General features: G+C 41.9%; 1 protein-coding gene across 2 annotated transcripts in view; it reads left to right on the top strand.

Annotated features, from left to right (window-relative positions):
* LOC104911805 (semaphorin-5B-like) overlaps window positions 1-13,273 on the top strand; it is a 28,722-nt gene extending 15,449 nt beyond the window's left edge. Inside the window, exon 3 of one of the 2 annotated variants that reach the window (XM_019617235.2) lies at window positions 13,171-13,273. In XM_019617235.2, the coding sequence (XP_019472780.1) occupies window positions 13,171-13,258 (88 nt within the window). In that variant the 3' untranslated portion in view covers window positions 13,259-13,273. Of the gene's footprint in view, window positions 1-537; window positions 1,059-13,170 lie in introns of those variants that run through there. The other variant, XM_031554232.1, reaches the window with a different exon arrangement.
* Window positions 13,274-20,563: the final 7,290 nt, after the last annotated feature.

The following is a 20,563-nucleotide window of genomic DNA, read 5'->3' as shown; positions in this document are numbered from 1 at the left end:
TCCTTGCCATTTCATTCCCATTCTACATGGGGCAATGGGGAGAGATGCACAAATGTGGGGTGCAGACGGAGTCTTTGTCCTGCACAGCACCGTGGGTCCTCAGGGTCAGTGGAGCTCCCAGAGCTGTGCCAGAGAAGTGGGAATGGGAAGTCGTGGCTTTTTTGTTCCCTCCCTGATAAATCCCCACCTTGTTCTGGACTATTTTTAGGGGTGATTTTTTTTCAGTCATTAGTTGCTCGTGCACCATCTGCCTGAATTTGCAAATGAAACAATACCTCAAAGAGATAGGAGCTGTCTCTATCCATCTCTACAGGGTGTAATTTATGAAACCTAAATTTAAATGTTAACCATGTTTAAATGTGCTGCCGCAGATCATATAAGTAGTAACACCAGCTATTCTGGGGTTGTGGAAGGAGTTTGGGATCAGAGCAGAGTTTATAAGTGCTCCCACTTCTCAATTTCCTGGTTAACATCATTCTCTTAGACGATGGCATTATAAATTATTTCAGACCAGTTCTTTCTGTCTCTATTTAAAAGCCGTATGACCTCACCACATCATATCTTCGCTTAGTTCATCCTGCGGTTCAAAGCCTTGTGGAAAATGTTTCCTAGAAGAAAAGAAGATCCCGGGGCTCACCGGGATTTTGGTTTCAGGAATTGGACACAGCGTGACCAAAACTGTAAGAGGTATTGAGGGCACGCTGTGTAGACAGGAAGCTGGAATAACACGAGCCTCAGATTTTTAAGCTTTATCCTTATCTAAGAGCCCTCCCCGAGTGAGTGGTGGTGTCTGAGCACTAACCAGAGGAGTCTGATAACTCCACTGCACCAAGCACCTGCCAAGTCAAAATCCCAGAAACAAAAGAATTAGTTTCAAAAGCCCACCATGGTTCCTAAGCAACGTATTTACTTGTCACATCATTTGTAAAATCCAAACACTTGCAAGTGAGGATGTGAATGGTTTAGAGCACTGTAAATCTCACACTGCCTGTATTAGGAGCCGCATTTCACTAAGTATAAAAACACACGTTTCAAAAATTCATAACCTTCATTTTGACTCATGTTTTTTTTGTTTTTGTTTGTTTTTTTTGTTTAAAACACAGCATGAGTATTCTAATGTACTCTTTTTCTTCTGTGAATGACTGACTGTTTTGAAATATTTGCTGCTTATTTCAGCTCTTGAGCTCACGTGATTACTATTTGAACCTATTTTAATGAGAGGAAAAACAATTTTCTAGACCTCATTATTACTGAGAAAAAACTTGAAAATATGATCTGAACAGCTCAAAAAAGCAAGACACATAAATCCTTCTCCTCTCCCCCATCCCAATAAAAAAACTGATGGTTTTTGGAGCCTGAATCCTGCTTTTTCTGTGTGAGCTATCTGCACTGCCACTTTGTCCAATTGTCCTGCTTTTTTTTGCTAAACACTTTCTTCTTTTCATCAGGAGTAAGCCTCGAATTTTTCAGACCTGAGAGACCTTCCAAGTCAAAGCCAATAAAGGAGCTGAAATGGAAACTGATTGCAGCCTTGACTATGTAGAAACTTCCATTCCTCCCTAATGGCGCAATCAGGAATGCTTATTGTCTTTACTTTCAATCTTTTTCCCATTATTAGATTTCAAATTTAACTCAGCTGTACAGCATTCCTAGCGAGTAGTTTGCTTTTATTAACAGAAGGTCTACTTGCTCTACCAAAACATCTGAAATCAGAGATTAATGGTGAGGAAATGGGTGGCAGTTTCTCTCAGATTAGTGTCATGTAATGAGCAATAGTTTTGAATTATAGACACAAGTTGTATATGCCGCCACGGCAGAGGAGGCACAGAAGAGATTATTTTGGTACCAGAACAAAGGCTGGGAGACTGGGACACTGCTCTCTTGTCATCAGTACAGCTGGTGAATGGACTGGGAAGAACAGCCTAAATGAGCTGTGATATAAAAAATGATTTAACAAAGGAGATAGCTGAATTTCCTAACTCGATGGGCAAGTGAAAGAGACCTGTGTTAAAAAAATGGTGACGTGAAAAATACAACTGTTTGAACTGAGGGTGTCTCTGTGCTACATCTGAAGGTCAGATCTAAATGCTGTTAGTAGACATGGAGAGTAACAACCTGCCTGGGCAGCAGAATGGCTGTGAACCCTCCACCTGTGCTGGCAGGGATGCTGGAGGTGATGGTGGTGGAGCAGGAGGAAGCCTTCATCCCAATCCTGCAGCATGTCCCAGCTCAGTGCTCCAGCGCACTCTGTTGCCTTTATCCCCCTGTTCTTCTCTGCCATGTCCATATTAGAGGCAGGCCCCACAGTCATGACTTCATATGAATTTTAGAGAATTGTAGAACTGTTAAGGCTGGAAAAAACCCTAAGATCATCCAGTTCAACCATGCACCCACCACCAGTATTGCTCACTAACCCATGTCCCTAAGTTACATATTTCCATGGTTCTTTAATACATTCAGGGACAGAGACTCCATCACCTCCCTGGGCAGCCTGTGCCAGCATCCAAGCAGTGCTCTGCTCTCTCACCTGTGCCGTAGGCAGAGTGTTCTAACCCAACACTTGTTACTGGCTGGGCAGATAGAAGAGCCAATCACCAGATGTTGATATGAAAGACCCTGCTTGGAGTCAAGCCAAAAAACTGTTCTTCACAAAAACTCCCTGGCGAGGAGTACACAAAAGGTTTAAAGGAGGATGGTTGAGATACCATGTGACAATCTGGTACAACAGCGGGCTGAAGGAAAACAGCTTGGACAACAGGAGGACAGTACCCAAACAAATGGCTATACAGAGAGTGGTTGGGAAACCCTGAAGGGAACATTTGACTTCTCCCAGAAGGAAGCTGTGGGGGTGTCAGCTCGGGGCAGCAGCCTGCTGGGGCTGTGGATGTGTGATGCATGGCAATGAGAGGCAACCGTTTGCAGCCTGTGGAGGTGTTGCTGTAGAAATCCAGCCAGAAAGCACTGTGACCAGAAGTCCATATAGTTCGGCCTGCCAAGAGGACTGTCAGCTCCACCAGGAAATGGGAAGGGATCATCTCGCATGGCAGTTGCACAGGAAACTGAAGCACAGGGGCCCTTGTCACAAATGGCCATCACCATGAAGGGCCTGGAGGTAGAGGGTAAACACTGAGAGGGTAGAGTGAGCAAACACTGTCTAGGGACTCAGAACTGTCAGGTGAAATGCACATCATTCTGGCCTGCCAGACTTTTCTGCTCTGGAGGTAGAGCTACCAAGCTGCTTGTGATGCAAATCTGGATGCTTTGGCGTAGGGTGATTTTTGTACTTGATTTAGAGCTGAACTGAATATGCCTGTTAACGGCAAGTAGATAGTAGCAAGAAAGCAGACGTGGGTAGTTTGGGGAGCACAAAAGGTGCTATGTGAAATTAAGAAGCTTGCTACAGATCAGGTCAAAAGATTTTCCTCTAGAAAAGCGGAGCAGGTATTGAAGGATCACTTTTGTCTTCGAGCAGGCTGCCTTAGCTGGAGCAAAGCCTGGGTGCACTCCTTCCTAGCTTCTTGCTCTTGACTTCATGAGCACAAAAGCTTCTCTGCATCATACAGGCTTAGGAGCTGAAGACTGAAGGGAGGGACTGATGTCCAGAAAAAGTTGCTTCAAGTTGCAGCTTGCAGAAATATGGTAAAATGTAAATATAATCTTGGATCCCCAACCAGCAGGTTTTGCATCCTGAGTTTATTGAAACTCTCTGGCATGTGATAGATTAGTCCATCAGACACTAGGTTTCATGCAGATTTCTGGCTGAACGCAGGCTCCTTCCTGCCTACTTGGCAGAAAGCTCAAGAGCACTGCAGTAAAACCCTCAAAACCTGTGTTGCTCAGAAAATATCACTCTTACCCTTGGGCACCTTCAATCCTGTCCTGATCTGGGCTGCCACCAACCCTGAAGAGAACAAGTCTTGGCAGATGGTGCTGCCTGGGCAAAAAGCATTCTGCAAACAAGGAAGTTCAGTGGCAAACTTTGGGGCAGAGTGGATTTGAAGCTTTAGAGAATCAGTATCGGGTCTAAATTTAATTAAATACAGCACTTTCTATTGCCAAATGATCAGGACCTTGTAATGTTGAGACACGTGGATTTGTAGTAAATCTGAAAGGTGTGCTTTGCTGCACCCAGCACAACTACTGCAGAAAGACTGTGCTTTTTGAAGGTACCAGCCAAAGTCAGCACAATGTTAAAGGTCTCTGCACTATTCTGCACGGCTAGCATGGGCATGGCCAAAGTTTTCTTATTAACTCACAAAAAATCTGTGGCAAAGGTGGAGTTTGCTCCCTTTGCTGTTGTGTTTCTGCCTGGTAGTAGCAAGTACCTGGCACTTGTCCTTAGCCTTGCATCCCCAGGGAAGGCATAAGTCTTTCACAATGCTTGTGAAAGCCTGTGAGTTCTGCACACCTGTATGGGGACAGTGTGACTTCAGCTCACTCTGAAGTCTCATATAACATGAAGAGAATAACTTGCAAACAAATTAACATGGGTCACAATCACATGAGCATAACCAAAAGTAAATAGAACCCTGGCTTGTCCTGATACCTACCATGTATGACATGCCATTCCTCACTGACTACAGTTTGACTGAATGCTTTTCTAAGATGAAGTGGCTGAGATGAGTTACTGCCATGTTGATGGCTCACATTAGTGTCACGCCAGCTTTACCCCCTTCTAAGTCACGTTTGGCTGAGAAATTACCTTGCTGGTTGAGGTATTAATGAGGACGTGAGCCAGCAAAGAGCATGATAATGTTTTTGATTATATCCAGATTGTAGCAGGGTAGCTGAAAGGGATGATGTGAAGAAACCGGAAAAAAACAGCAAATATCATCCTTTCTCACTGTGATTCTTCCAATCAGACAAAAAGCTGCATCCTTGTGGGGAGGGAGAGGGGGGGAAATGGAGGGAGAATCACTCTCTGAAAATAACAAAAACTTCCAAAGGAACATTGATATTTTTTAAAGAAATTGCCTGACCTGCGTGAGAAAGAATACAGTGAAGGTGAGAAACTTGTGATTAGACATTACAGCTAGTTAAATCCATAATTGGAGGTGCACAGTTTCTTTACGCAGGGAACAAAAATGTGATCTAAAATGCAGGAGATTTTCCTCTCTGATATCATGCCAGCTCAGCCCTTGTGTCAGTGTGAAGGGGTGAAGCCCCACAGGGATTCATGGCTTTTATAGGATTTGCTATCCTTTGCTGGTCTGCAAGGAGTCTGAATTTGCTACTCTCCAAAGATGTGCTGTCCCTGGCTAAGTTCTTTACAGAGAGAGTGGTGAGGTGCTGGAATGGGCTGCCCAGAGAGGTTGTGGATGCCCCGTCTCTAGGTGTTCAAGGCCAGATTGGATGGGGTCCTGGGCAGCCTGGTCTAGCATTAAATGGGGAGGTTGATGGCCCTGCATGTGGTGGGGGGTTGGAGATTCATGATCCTTGAGGTCCCTTCCAACCCTGGCCATTCTGTGATTCTGTGATTCTGTGGCTTACCCCTTGGGAAAGAGGGAAAAGGTATAGACTGGAAAAGGATGGAAGGAGAATTCTTGTTGTTCATGGGATTCTAAGAAATTTGTAACCTGGTCCAAATTTTGTTTAAAGTGTAACTTTTTTCTTAGCTAAAATTTGTACTTTTGTGGAGAACAGAATGTGAACTTTAATTTATTCCAAATAAATACATCAAATAAAATGCTGCACTGCAGCACTGTCAGGTAGCTATGTCTGGCTACTGCACAGAATAAGGTGCAGCTGCAAGAGAGCAAAGACACAGCTTTGCCCTGAGTGTGTACCTGGAGAAGAGGCGATGGTTTTTCACATAAGCTGCAAGGCCATAACTTTTGCTTCTGGACATGAACTGACCAAAATGCAGGCTTGACATGAAAAATATCTTGTGTTACAGATAAAAGGAAAATTTGTGTTAGCCTATCACAAAAGCAGAAACCCATGAAAGACCCACTTGCTTTACTAACACATCGAGAATACTTAACTTTCAATATTGTGTTTGAGAGAGTGGGATGCAGACAAGCATAAGGTCAGGATATTTTGGCAAAAGTCTTAGAAGCTTGGAGATAATGTATTTTACAGCATCACGCGTTGAGATTGCAGAGCATTTTCCTTTGGCATTGCTGAAAACGTTGTCTTTTGTTCTGATTAAGGTGATCTGTCAGTTTAATATGGCAGGGCTCACCACAGTGACTTGCATTTTGCTTTATATCCAGATGTTTAGGTGCTGAAGCCTACTGCTCAGTGCCACTTCAAAGATATAAAAAACAGCAAGGAGAATCGTAGAATAGAATCATAGAATTATTAAGGTTGGAAAAGACCTCTAAGATCATCCAGTCCAACCATCCACCTACCACCAATATTTCCCCACTAAACCATCTCCCTTAGTACAGCCTCTAAACGTTTTTCGAATGCCTCCAGGGACAGTGACTCCACTACCCTCTTGAGTAGCCTGTACCAATGCCTCACCACTCTTTTGGAGAATAAATTTTTCCTAATGTACAATCCGAACGTCCCCTGGTGCAATTTGAGGCCATCATTTCTTGTCCTATCATTGTTATCTAGAGAAAAGGCCAACCCCCACCTCACCACAACCTCCTTTTATGGAAATGCAGAGAGCCATAAGGTTTCCCCTGAGCCTTCTGTCCTGGGAAGTCCTGAGAAAGGACTGGTTTGCAATAACTGAATCTCACCAGTCAATTCTATGCATATTTCCTTTCAAGTTTTGTTGAACTTGAGGAACTTTGAGGAAAACATGACAGAACTGAATGGGTTTGTCAGCCCAAGACAACAAGTGGGGGGCCACCGGGGACATTTAGCAATATTCAGTGCAGCAGAAGAAGAGGAATTTCACAGTTTGGCTTAAGAAAACACAACTAAAGCCATGGGCAAATAGGAGATGAAGGGTCCCCACACAGCTCGAGGCATCAGAAGGTGCTGTCAGTGCTCTGTGACTCTGCCAGCTGGATGGGAGAGGCACAGAAGAACTGACAGTCATATGTCAAGAGAGACTCGAGGTGGGATAAAATGTGATGATTGGAGAGGTGGACTCCAGTGACAATCCAGAAGCAGTGTCTGGGACCCTGGCTTAATTTGGAAGCTGCTTAGAATGATACACTGCTTGTATAAGGAACATCTTTTAAGAGGATGCTGCTCTAACTCTGGCTGGATTTATCACAGAGAAATGCTGCTTTGGGAAAAGCACTTGCTCATACACCAACTACATCATATTACTGTGTGCCATTTAGTATGGTTCTCTGTTGAACATCTATTGATTTTTAAGAAAGAATGATTTAACAGACAAGTTTTTCTTCAATAGAAATGAAATTACTGGTGAATAGGAATCTAGCCTGTAAGGGAGATGCTGGCTCACCACCTTTTCTCTAGCAGGTGCATGTCAGGCCTTTCAAAAGAATCACTGGAGGAGCATTTGCAAAGGGATCATCCCATTGCACTCCAGAGCAAGCACGTAATTAACTCCTTCTGAGAGCAAAGGCTGGTATTGTCTTTCAGGAGCAGAGTTTCTTGGAATGGTTGGCTGGTTCAGAGATGTGGATAACCATCTGAAAAGGCCACAGCTGGGCCTGCGTGGAGGCACTGTGCATTAATCTAGCATGAGATTTGGTAGGCTAGAGCCCTGGGGTCTGCACTCGATTCTATCACTGCCTTGCTGTGTGCTTTGAAGAAGGGTGTTTAACCTTTCTCTGGCTCATTCTGTTCATTAGTGTAAGGGGGCAATGATACTAACCCGCTCCTGGGGAGTCGTGAAGCATGACTAAGCTGTGTTCGCCATGCACTGTGGAAATACAAAGTATGTCTAAGTCCTCCAGGAGCAAAGATAGGAAGAGCTGACATGAGCTGCTGGCTCCTTGCCCAAGGCCCAGCCCCAGAACATGACTTCTAGGGGTGCTGGGAGGGAGCACGAGATTTTTCCCATGCATAATTCCGTGTCTTGTTTAGCATTGCCCAAAGGACTCTGCTCTGTTAATTATCTTATTATCCATGCTGTGACAGTTGTAAGTCCCTCTTGCAGACATGGCACCTAATTGCAGCATGAGGGCAAGAAATAACTGCCCAGAGCACCTCAAGTGTACTTGAAGTCTCCAGTATCCTACCTGGGCTGTGCTGGATGCCTGTTTTGTGCAACAATAAACCCAAAGGCCATAACAACTCTTCACGTAGTCATCTTCAGCTTACCCTAACTGTATTTTTAACATGATCAAAATATCAGCTGCTGTTGGCTTCATTTCTACTAGCAGGTGTGTGTACAAAGAGGGGGCTTGAGGTAGCCTGAAGGAGGGTGGGGGAAGTTCCTCACATCTGCTGTAAAGTGCAATGTGCAAGTGGGTACACGTACCTCTTGGAGGTTCAGATCAGCTGAGATAAGGCAGCGAGTTGTTGGCATCTTGTGTGCACATCGAAGTCCCAAGAGGTCCTGGCTGTGGCCAGCATCAGGGGTCCTGTGGCTGCTAAGGTACTGTCTGGGGTTGTTTTGAAGCACAGAAGGGTTATCTTATCTTGTGTGTGTGGAGGGAGCAGAGATGGGAAATGTGAACAAAACTTTCACATTTTAATAAAAATAGCAATCAGGTGCTAGAGTGACCTTTCATTTACACCTGTTCAGTCCATTGGCTCTGAACTTGGAGAAGTTCCTTTCAGTCTCCCACAGTAGAACTGAAAAGCATGCTTGTTTTTACTTAGAAGGAAGCTTCTTTGAAACAGGCAGATGCAGTGCTTGAAAAGAGGGCTCTGCTCAGAGCTGGAAATAAGTCCGTTCATGTCTTCTGTCTGAAACACATTGCCACCCTTACAGTTTCAGAACTCCTTAGGGGGAGGGTCTCAGCTTTTACTCAACTGCTCCTGTTGTGCAGCTTCCCACTGGAAAAGCCTGGTTTGTCTTGCAGTCCTGTTGCTCAGTGACATTGCAGACAAAGACCATTTCCCATTGCAAACAAAGTTGTTTCTAACCCAGAGGATGAGTGAACAAGTGAATGGGCATAATGTTAAAAGTTCATCCACAAGGTGCCTTGACTATGTGAAATTAACACTTAGTAATGACTTTGACTTGGGAATATCATGGCAAGTGGATTTAAGTGGATATATTCTTCCACCCTTTCTTAAAGTACATCTCAGCTGCTCTCCTGCTGCCGTAGTACTTATACTTCATGGTACCAAGCACTGTGAGTGCTTAATCAGGTAACAAGGCAGCCAAATATAAGTTAGGAAGCCAATTAAAAAATACTTTCTTCTACAGGATTTTTACTGAGGCTTGGCTCTGTCCATAGGCAGATCAGTGGAGAAGACACTGTTCAGAAAGTAAAACACTTCTGTTTGCACCCAATTTCCATGAGTGTAAATGGTTCTTCAGCACACACTTAAATTCTATTCCCCAGGGTGGAGGCAAGTTATTCTACCAAGCCAGGCACAGAATAATGGACCAGGAGACCAGCTCCTGCTTGAGCTGCTCTGTGATGCTGGCTGAGTTGCTTACGCTTTGCTTTCAGTGTAAAGGAAATTATGTCTCTATTTTTTTTTTACTTTTCTATATGTTCAGGTGGCAAATTCTTCAAGGCTGGGTTGCATAGATTAGGAAGATCTTTACATCAGATAACTTCGTGTACCTGAGCTGGGGGCTAATACCGCAATAAGGAGTGACAGAAGAGCCATCCTGATGGTGTTTCATTTGGCTTCTGCTGGTGACTTCATTGCCAGAGGAGCCACCATCAACCACTCTGTGTGAGGCAGCAAAATCTCAGTCTGCTCTGAGAATTTGGGGTATTACTGATTAACATGGGTGTTTTCAGAAATGTGCTGATGTTATGAGTATTTGTGTGTAATAGTTAATAGTAGAAGTAATCAGCAGTTTGAGGTACCTTACAATGTGTATAATATTGTTTATCCCAAAATATTTAGAAGAGAATATTCAGAAGAGCGTGGTCTCTTGCTCTAGAGAACAAAAGTGGCTGAAATGCAGCCAAGACAGGGATGAAAGAGAGCTTTTGTTGTAATACCATAGAGTGAAAGTGCAAGATCTTTAGGATAGAAAGAGAGTAAAAGGGTTGTCCTATCCCTCCAAGTTTGTGCACCAGCTTTTTATATGGGAGAAAGAGGTTATTAGAACAGCTGGTTGCACCAAGCCATTGCTCTTCTGGCCTAGTTCAGGAGGGCTTAATTTGAGAGAGAAAGCAGTTAGTCAACATTTACTTACAAGAAAAAATGTGAGGGGGAAAAAAATAAAAAAGACCAAGAAAGCAACCCATCTATTCATGCAGAGTGAGATCTCAGTGTTCTCATGTATTTCTTAATCCTACTCTTCCAGCTGCTTTAAATTATAGTTTAGCAAGGTATTAAACAGACATAACTTCAAATATGAACAGGAAAAAAGGCACAAATGGGGCAATTCTGGGTACAATAAACCATGCTTGTCATTCACAGTCCTCATTCATTCTTGGACCGAAATTGCAGTTAGGATGCAATTCATAAAAATGGTACTGTCTTATTCAGCAAATCTTTCCCTTGGCTTTTAACTCAAGGTATAGCTTTACAGGTTGAATAGGGTTAAAAGAACTTTTTTTTTAAATTAAGGTTTAGTTGTTTCTAGCAGGGCAGGTCAGCTGATGGCTCCGGTAGCCTGGTCTGCCTAATGGTGTTCATATTACTGCTGATGAGATGTGGAAAGGATCAAACAAATGAAAAGAAACTGCCAGTGGCTCTTCAGACACCAGGTAAAGCAAACTGATGAAAAATTAAGGGAAACCCTCCTTTCTGTAAGAAAGCTGAAAGGTCATGCTTAGAGAGTTGAGGTTATTGTGAAGTTTTTGGAAGCTCCTTGTGCTACATTAGTACTGTGCTCCTGCCTGGTTTACATCTCAGACACCTGAGTGATCTCAGCACTAATGATTTGTTCAGGTGCTACTCAGCAGTAACTGAGAGGACAGAGATTGGCTTTACTTAAATGGATACTAATTCCTCTCTGCATCTGTTTTGGCTGAGTGCAAGGAAAAACGTGTCCTTTAGTTCTGTCTATTCATTAAATATATTTTGGTTGAATTTTCTTTGTGGTGCTATTGGTGGAAAAAAGAAACCCACCTAATATTAAAATTTATTACTCAGTCAAACTGTCTAGCATTTTACAAGACTGAAACAGGGAGCTGAAGTCTGCTACGTAAGTCTTCTAAAATCAATGCATTTAAATAGCATGCTTAACAACAGGGTAGCAACTTCAAGTCCCTGGTTATGAGAACTTTCTCCTTAGGGTGTTGTAACACTGGAGGCCAGTGACATGCTAAACTTCTCCAGGTGAAGGCTTATTCCATGACAAGTCATGTCCGGGAAGTGCATTAATATTTTGGTGAGCATTTGCTTCTCTAAGCAAGTCAAGTCAGATCAGCCACTGGATGAGAATTTTCCTCCATTTTAAGACTTTAACTATATGTTAAAGTACTTGGTTCCTCTGCCCTGCTAGGTGCACTTGGAGGTTGTATTATTTAAATCTGTAGCTGATGCTAAAGAGTTAATAATAAATTAACTGGGAAAGCGTGCAGTCCTTAGAGACAGAGTATAGTTTCAGTATATGAAAGAACTCTCAGGTGATAGGACTAGGAGAGAAGATGGAAGTTTTGTGTGTGTGTTTCTCTGCATACTTACAAGAGGTGTGATAATTACTGATAAGTTTTGTTCAGATATTGCTAATAGATTTCATTCTTCTCTGGGGAAACATTCCCATTATAGAGTAGAGCAGAGATGATGCAAATCAGGTCTGCATTGTCTGAAGCTCTGGCATCAAGAGTTTCACTTCCAAAGTCTTTCATCGTCCTTGTTCTCACCCTTCTTTATGGACAGTTTGCAGTGTTTGAGATCCTTTGATTTATTTATAGACAAAATATACAGGAAACTCTATAATTATGATTTCCATAATATAGAAGTGAGAGGTAACAGGAGAAGGCAAAATTTCTCAAGCCTTCTAGTGATCGTTTTGACCCCATATGAATTTCTTGTGTGTGGAAGTTTGAATAACTTTCTTTACTTAGGCAGAATGTGCTGACTACACTCTAAACAAGGCTCTTCAAAAGAGTCCTTAGGATCATTTTGTCACTATAGGAGCTTTGATTTCGCTGGCATAAGACTGAAACTTGCATTTCTATTATGTGAGGGAATGCCTGTAGATGAGAGCTTCTAAACTGGGTGAAGCTCTACCATCAAAGATGTACTTTCTATTGTTTAAATAAAGCATAACATGGTTCACCTGGTATAATATAAATATGTCTTCTCTGGGAGATTGTGGTGACAGAGATGTTGGAAAAGGATCAAGTTCATCAGACCCCCTGACAGATGGAATGCAAAAATATGAACTTAGCTATGGCCAACAGCCTCAAGCACACAATCAAGTCCATATGGCTTAATATATGCCAGGTGATTGCTGGTAACTGCATTGTCTTACCAAGCAAAAATGTGAACTAAATGTGTTAACTAAGCCTCTTCTGTAGATTTTTATGTAAATGTGCATTCCCTCCTATTTGTGATGGATATGAACACACAGAGGGAGGGCTGCAGGAGCTCAGCTGATGTGTGATATCTCACACTACAGTGACTTCTGTCAGGAATTCCCTTGCTTTGCCTTTAGACATGTGATGAGAGGCAGATTGGGAGTTACTCTAGTCACTGCCTTGATTTCCCTGCTGGTTTTCTGTGAAAAGAGATGCTGCTGAGAAACATCTTTCCTTTTTTCCTCCTTTTCTACAAAGTTCGTTTGCAAGGATGGATTTTGGGGGAATGTTCTACAAGAGTCATCTCTGTTGCAGCTGGCATCTGTCCAACCCTAGTTTTCTCAGTATGCAGAAAAAGCCATGAGTACAGCCCATATTGGCTTCAACCAAAGCATTCCAAGGGTGTGGAAACAGTCCCTGTGTTGTTGGGATTACAACATGGGCCTCCATTACAATGTTTGGAGTATTTTACTCCAGACCTGCTCAGAGCTTTGCTACAAGAATCATTAGGATACAGACGAACAAGTAGCATATAAGTATTTTTCATGTTCTGTGTAGAGGAATCCAACAAGAACTCTTTATTCATAGAAATGGATAACTAAAAACTATGGCTTGATTTTATAACTTTTCCCTTTCTTCTTTTGGTATCCTAACAATTTGTATTTTTTTCTGTTTGCTCATGTAGGAACTACCTCTTCAGACTTAGTCTACACAACGTTTCTCTTATTCAGGTATGTTCATTGTTTTGTCTTTTCCTTTATTTGACTTACTAATGAATTTTCTCTAGTATTTGTGCATTTTCTGAAGGTTGTGGAGTGTAAATTTGCCCAGAGTGGTGGAGCAGGGACAAGTCAAAGTGAGAACATAATGCATATTTCCACTCCAACAATAATGCTGGGGGGAAAGGCTCTTCTACACTTGCCCATTTGGACAGCACTTCCTGCTCTTGATTCTTGAGTGTTTGGGCGGTAAGGGGATGTGCCAAAAATATGGCACCTTAAAGGAACAAAGCATGTAGTGTAACATACAGGCTTAAACAGTACAAGGAATAAAATCCTTGGCTTTCATTAGAGGAGGTGTCAACAACACAGGAAAAGCATTTACTGTTCTTGTCTATCCCCATTTTTAGCTTTTGTTGGCCCTCATTGAACATGGACTGCTGAGAAGCTGTGTTTTGTTGAATGTGTTACTAAAACCAAAACTGGACTTGCAAGCATTCAGCAGGCAAAATGTGTTGCAAAATATATGTTAAGCATGACAGAGTGGAGGCAAAGCAGCTGAAGTTTGAAGGGATTTGTTAATACTCAGCAGCGTTAGGACTTTCCTCTCACTGCACTGAATCTGGAATTGAAAGATGCTGGAAAATTTTTTGATGAAAACTCCAACTGCTTATCTTTAAATGAATACCTGTGTTCTGGAAGGAATATTTCCCATATTCTACAGTTGTTAGTGCACCAAAGATGTATTCACCATTTTTCAGACAGATGGAAAGGTCTTCTTTCTCTGCATGGCTTTATAAAGAAGCCATTGGGCTAATATTTTCAGCCTTTCTTCTGTGCAAAAGCCTTTTGCTGTTAGTAGGGGGTACAAGTATAGATGGAGAGAAGAAAAGATGTTTAATGGTTGTAAAATGCATTGAATCTTCCTTTAAATGGAAAACAAAGTCCAGAGTTACCAATGACAATAATAAAGAGTTAGAGAAGCTGATACTCCCATTTGGCAGGAGTTTCCCTTTGCAGAGCTGTATTAGCATGGCTGGAAGGATTCCAGCGATCATACAGGAGAGGGAAGTCTCTAGTTACGTGAGGTGCTATACCTTCTGCAATGCCTGTGATCACACTGCACCATGCAATCTCTTGTGCTTGTCAGATACGGGATTCTTTTCCATGAAAATCTACTGTGAATTTCCTTTATGCACTTCTGAAGCCAGGCTTGGCTTGAGCTCTTCTCAGTGCACCAAGTTTCCTTTCCTACCCAGCAAAAAATGGGAAGTCTCCTTCTATGGCACTGGAGGATGCTGTGGGACCTCCGGGTTAACATAATGAGCTTAGTTTGCTCCTGCTTTCTGGGTGTATCCGGTCACTTTGCCAAGACTTTTTGCATGACAAAGAGAGCATGGAATTATGTTGACACACGTGTTGGGAATGATGGAAGTGATTGTTTCCCAACCTAATGGTTGCCTAAGTAGCTGCTTGGCTCGCATCCACAAAGCACATGATGCAGCTTAGAAGCACCCCCTCCCACCTTCCCTTCGCCGTGTATCATTTTAAAGTTCAGATCAGAAAGCAAGACAAAAAATGCAAGGAATCTGTAGTGAGATCTATGGAGGGCAAGAACACAGTTTAAGAAGTAGTCACAATGCTAATTTGGGTTGGTTTTTATCTCCTCTTTGTTTGTAGCTAAAATACAGCGTGGATCTTGTCAGACTTGATCAGGGAGTAGAGTTTCTTCTTTAGGCTGTGGTCTGATGTATTTCTGCTCTTGGGACTTCAGTGGTGCTAAATCAAGGTGCAGAATTTTGTTGGCAGATATCTGCTCACTTGTACTTCTGTGGGATGGAGTGGGATGTCTCCATATACAGCAGATGATGCTGGCTGTGGGGCAAAGCCTGGCAGCAGGAGGGATGTACTCTGCAGCAACATGGGGTAAAGTTTAAAGGTAGTTTCCACCAAGTGCTCTCCTGCAACCTGCTGTATCCCTAGGCTTTACCATCTCTGTGGGGAAAAGGCAAGGGCATATTGCAGCCCCGCAGCAGCCCTGCAAAAAAGAGGAGGCCAGAGTACTCCCATGAAGTAGATGGCTCCCAACCAGCTTTTCAGCAAGGCTGGCAACAATATCTTGCTGGAGCAAAATCCCCTTGCCAGTGTCTGCTTACATAGCAAATTCAGTACTTCTGTCTCTCATTCTGTAATGGGTAGATTTACTAGCTTGCTCTGCTTAATGCGTGCTTTTCCTGACAGAAATCTTTTCTTTAACAAGAAAATGAATATTTCCTGCCATTAAGCAAGCTATAAAGTTTTTCATCACAATATTATTTTATTCATTGCTTTTCAATGGGAATAAATTCTTCTTTGGGGGGGATTATGATCTCCTTTATGTCTATTGTATATTGCAAGACCAGTGTTAACTGTGTAGTTACTCTCTGATTTTAGAAAGGTTTTGAGTTCCCAGTCTTTAAAAGGCTGCTTTTTCCTTCAACCTGTTGAATGACTGTGGGTAGCTTTCATTTAAACCCAGTGCAAAATCCATGAAATGAGCAAGAGCTCTCCATCAAGTTCAAGGATCTTTTTGTGAAAGCACCACTCCTGGAAATACATTTTAGTTTCAGAAGCTAAAGTTCTGGAATTACTTTTCAATCCAGATTGGACTGCCACTAATAAGAATGTAGCTTTGTGATCTCTACAGAGAAGAATATTCTACAGTACCACGGAGCCTTTCCCTGGAGCTGGGGTAGGAAGTTATTGTCTTGGAACTGCAGTGGAACAGTTTTTCACTCAAAGGGTGGTGATGTACTGGAACAAATTACCCAGAGAGGCTGTGGATGCCCCATCCCTGGAGGCATTCGAGGCCAGGCTAGATGTGGCTCTGGGCAGCCTGGTCTGGTCGTTGGTGACCATGCACATAGCAGGGGGATTGAAACTAGATGATCATTGTGGTCCTTTTCAACCCAGGCCATTCTATGATTCTACCCAAAAGGTGAAATTTAGCATTCTGTGGGCAAGTTACTGAAAAAGAGCTGTGTAAAAAAGATTACCCTATAGAACGAGTGTTATTAGTGGGTAGGGGAGAAGAGAGATAAATTTTAGGATATGTCAGCTTTTGGCGTATGTTATATTTTCATGAAGGAATTGTTTCTTTTCTTTTCTTAGTTCCCAGCTCTTTCTTTTTGATTCCTTCTCCTGAACCAAATGCTTTGTCCCTGTTACTCTGCTGTGTGGCAAAGCTCGGTCCCAACTTGGATATTCTGTTTGTGCTGCTGACGTTGCATCGCAGAGAACTGTAGCACTGAGCTTTTGCTTGGGAGCTGGTGATGGAATGAAGTAGAACTAGTTCATTTTGTGCTCTGCAGAACAATTTTCTGGGATTCTCCCTCCTCTCTTTGTTTCTGAAATGTGTTTCAAAAATTCTATTCTGTGTCTGAGAAACCTTTTACCAAACGAGTGTCAGTTGCAGGAGAAAATTTGATGGTAGTTATTTTTTTTTGTGAGAAGGAAGTTTGGCTGAATGTCAACATCCAGAAGAAAACTGGGGCCAAGGTATTTTGGGGATCATTTGAGATTTTGTTTGTCTCAGCCTTTCTTGCCAACACTCAGATACATTTTTTAGAGAATTTCTGAAAATCAGCATCTTACCGTGCCCCAGGCAGCGTATCCAAAAAGTACCTGTTAAGTTTGGAGAGTTTGGCACATAGCATACAATTCCTGCAGCAATAAAGAAACAAAGTTCTAAAATGGATGCCACTCTTAATCTTTTAGCAACTCTGTTAAACAAAATCCATGTAAAGTTTCATCGCCATCTTTCAACTCCCCTTCTGTATGCTTTATAAGCTGTAAATATTAGACGTTTTATGGAATGCATTTTTAAAATGATGTGCACTTGGAGCATATGCTGTTTAATTTATGTATGGGCCTGAAACAAGGTTAGCTCCTAATCTGCAGCTTTTGCAGCGAGGCCATAGAAAATTCTGCTTTCAGCTGGAGTTTGCGTGTTGTAATTAATAGAGTGGGTGGAAGGGTCATTTTAAAAACATAATCCTTTGAACAACTTTCTTAAAAAGCACAGTGCTGATTAGGACTTCTAAGCAAGGAATGCTACTCTCTGGTGTGTGTTAAAAGCAGGCTGCTTGGCAGGCAATTCATAAATCTCAGCAAGGTGCCTACCCCCAATCCCTCCCATTTTACCTGGGATCTAGAGCTCTCAATAGAACCGAGTGGGAAATGACTTTTCCATTTCCAAAAACTTTTGGAGACGCCAACGTATTTTGTACTGTGATAAAAACAAGACTTGTTGACATCTCTGAAATCTGAAAGAGAAGGAGGTAGACACATGCTTACTTGGGATACAAATATTCTGAGTCAGGTTATTTTCTGAGGGAACTAGAAAGAGGATTTGAATTGGCATTGCTCTCATCTCAAATGATTAACTTTGTTTGGGACATATTTTTTTCTTTTCCTTTAAGTCTGCATCTAAAAATTTTCATCTGGACCCAAGGGTCCCTTTTGGACTCTCTTCTAATAGAAACTGTTAGGATTTCATATAATGTTGTCATTCAAATTATTTCTTTTAATGGGAGATCTTTAACGAAAAAGTTTCTGGCCAGCCCTGTGAAGCTTGTATGCCAACAAATTATGTTTAATAAGGTTAATAGCATTGAAAATACTTCATGACTACCCAGTCCCTTTCTTAAAAATAAACCATATTTCAACAGAATATGGAAGAATCAACAAGTGCACCTGTTGGAAAACTAAGTGGAAGTCAGTTTATTTCATCTGAAAATCTCAACACTGGAATTTCAGGATTAAAGCATGTTTTAATTAGCAATCTAATTTTTCATTCTCATGAGTGAGGACTAAGACCAGAAGAGAGCATTTTACATGTCATATGGCAGTAACTCTGAATGTGGGAGGGTTACCATAGGGTTATGTGCTGCTCTGTAGCAGCAGAGCTGTTAGCATCTACATCGATGGCCCAACTGCTAACCATTAGGATGTTAAAAAGATCTCCAAATTAATTTGACAGCACAATCATTCCTGTGGGTGCTGCCCTGCATGTATCCAGTCACAAGGGCAGTCCCACTGAAAGCACAAAGCTTAAACCCAAGCTCAAAGTTAGCAACATGGCAAAGCAGCAGTAGGTCTGAAGGTCTGATCTGAAGCTTACTGAAGTCGACTTCATTCTGTTGATATCATGGGGCTTTGCAATGGATATTTAAAAAAAATAATAATAAAACGACAAACAACTTACAATAGGAATGAAATATTTCTTTATGGTCCTGTAGCAGATGAACTGCAGCTATATATCCAGGGCATTTACCCCAGTTTTATTTCTCTCGTTCTAAGAAGCAGAAACCTCCCTGCTATGAAAAGGAGGCTCCCAAGCTGAATAGCTGCTCTTGAAGTCACACTTCTCTCCCTGCTATTCCCCAGGGAACCTTTAACTCTGTGGCATAATCACTGGTAAATCATCAGTACCCATCAACAACATGTAGTTTAGTAATAACAAAACTTGCCTTTCAGTCCTAAATATGTCACATAGCAACAAATGGAATGGGTTTTGTATTTTGCACTTTGAATCAAACAAACCAACCATTAAATGCATTATTTTCTACTTATTTAGGGCTCAGTAGTGCCACATTTATGTGTGCTGATGAGAAACTGTGCTGATGAGTGTTCTGCAAGCGTATAAAAGTGTGAGGAGAGGTGGCAGGGTTTTACTTAGGGTTTCTCTGTGCAGTTGAATAAAATATGATAAACAACACCAACAGGGAGCTGTGAGAAATATAGTTTACAGTACAAATCGTCTCTTGAGTAATCTTTCCTGGTGAAAATACTTCACTAGGTATTTTAAAGGATTCAGAACACATTCACAGAATCCTGGCACTCATCAGAAATGATGAGAAATGATGGATAAATCCTACATCCCCAGGAGATCTTGGGTAGGCACCGTCCAGATGGGCTTGCAGGGCCTGATTCACACTGCTGCTTCCTCTGCCCTTGTATCCACGCACTGTTTGTTCCCTTGTGAAAAAGGACTCTAGGGCTTCTTCGTAAAGCATTGGAAATTTTGTCAATAGAAAGAGGGAAATGTATTTCAGATTTACTTGCAAGCACATCCTTGAGTCAGAGGCGTTTCCATTTTTTGAAATATCCTTTCAAAAATCAAGAGGAAAGCGTGCGTTGATATGAGAGTGCAAACCTGTTAGTGCTCAAAAGCAGGCCTCAGTTTGCTGAAGGTATTTATCTGTTCAATCTAGTTGAAGAGCCAAGATTATTATCCAATTTAAAATCCAGTTTGGGAAGCAATTTTGGGAAAGAGTGAGACTACTTTGTGTAGCTTGATGTATCACCTGAGAGGAGATCCATTTTGAGATGTTCAGAAATAAACTTCACTTTCCACAAGACATTTCTTTAAAAAACAGTTTATTATTTGTTTCTTGCAGATTCACTGATACTTCTTTGAATTATAGGGTACATACTTCTAGATAAAACATTCATTTCTTTATTTCTAGCCCAATACAGTTCCCTCATTTAAAAACATAATCAAAACCTCTACCAGAGCAGATGCAGTCTTTAATATGTGGCTCATAGCTGAGTTATGATTGTCACATATTTTATCAGTATGCTACATTTTTTATTAGCAGATTAACATATAAATCTATTCATAAATCACCTTCTAAAGCTGCACCTAAAACCTCTCACTCTCAGCCTAGAGGTTTAAAGCTATTCTGTAATAAAGCTTATATTGGCTGAACAAACTTTCCGGCATATTCAGCTTTTTTAGTCTTACGGTCTCAGATTCCCAAAACAAATCTACTCCCCAGACACACCCCTCCTTAAAATGACAGATCAAGAGCTAGACTGCAGTTTTCAGGTGTTGTGTTCCTTTCCCAGATCTATCTAGGAAGAAATTTCTACCTGGAGTGAGAGATGGGTGATGAAAACCAGGAGTTGACCATGTCTGAGGGCTGTGCTTCATCCTCCAAGGACACTCCTCTCTAGCTCCTCACTGCAGAGAACCATGATCTCTAGACTGCTCTGACATGAGCCACCAGGGACTGGTTCTGTCCCGGTGTTACTCAGCAGATGAAATTCAGTGAGCAGAGGAAACTATCACTTGTCACACTCCGTGATGTCAAGTGATTTTTGAACACAGCATCCCCTCTGTCTGAGAGAACACAACTCAGGAGTCCGTTTATATCCAGCAAAGCTTTTAAGCCCATGTTTAGCTTTAAATAAATGCCTATTTTCCTCTGAGAACTGTCGAAGTTAAGAACATGTTGCATGCTCCACTGAGGGAGCATAATTTCAGTATGTGCATTAATAGATTTGCTAAACTGGCTCAGAGTGAACTGCCTGGTT

The sequence above is a fragment of the Meleagris gallopavo genome, chromosome 7 (genome assembly GCF_000146605.3).
Source record: "Meleagris gallopavo isolate NT-WF06-2002-E0010 breed Aviagen turkey brand Nicholas breeding stock chromosome 7, Turkey_5.1, whole genome shotgun sequence".
Taxonomy (NCBI): Eukaryota; Metazoa; Chordata; class Aves; order Galliformes; family Phasianidae; genus Meleagris; species Meleagris gallopavo.
The sequence above is the reverse complement of the archived record's forward strand: the minus strand, read 5'-3'. Positions and strand labels throughout refer to the sequence as shown.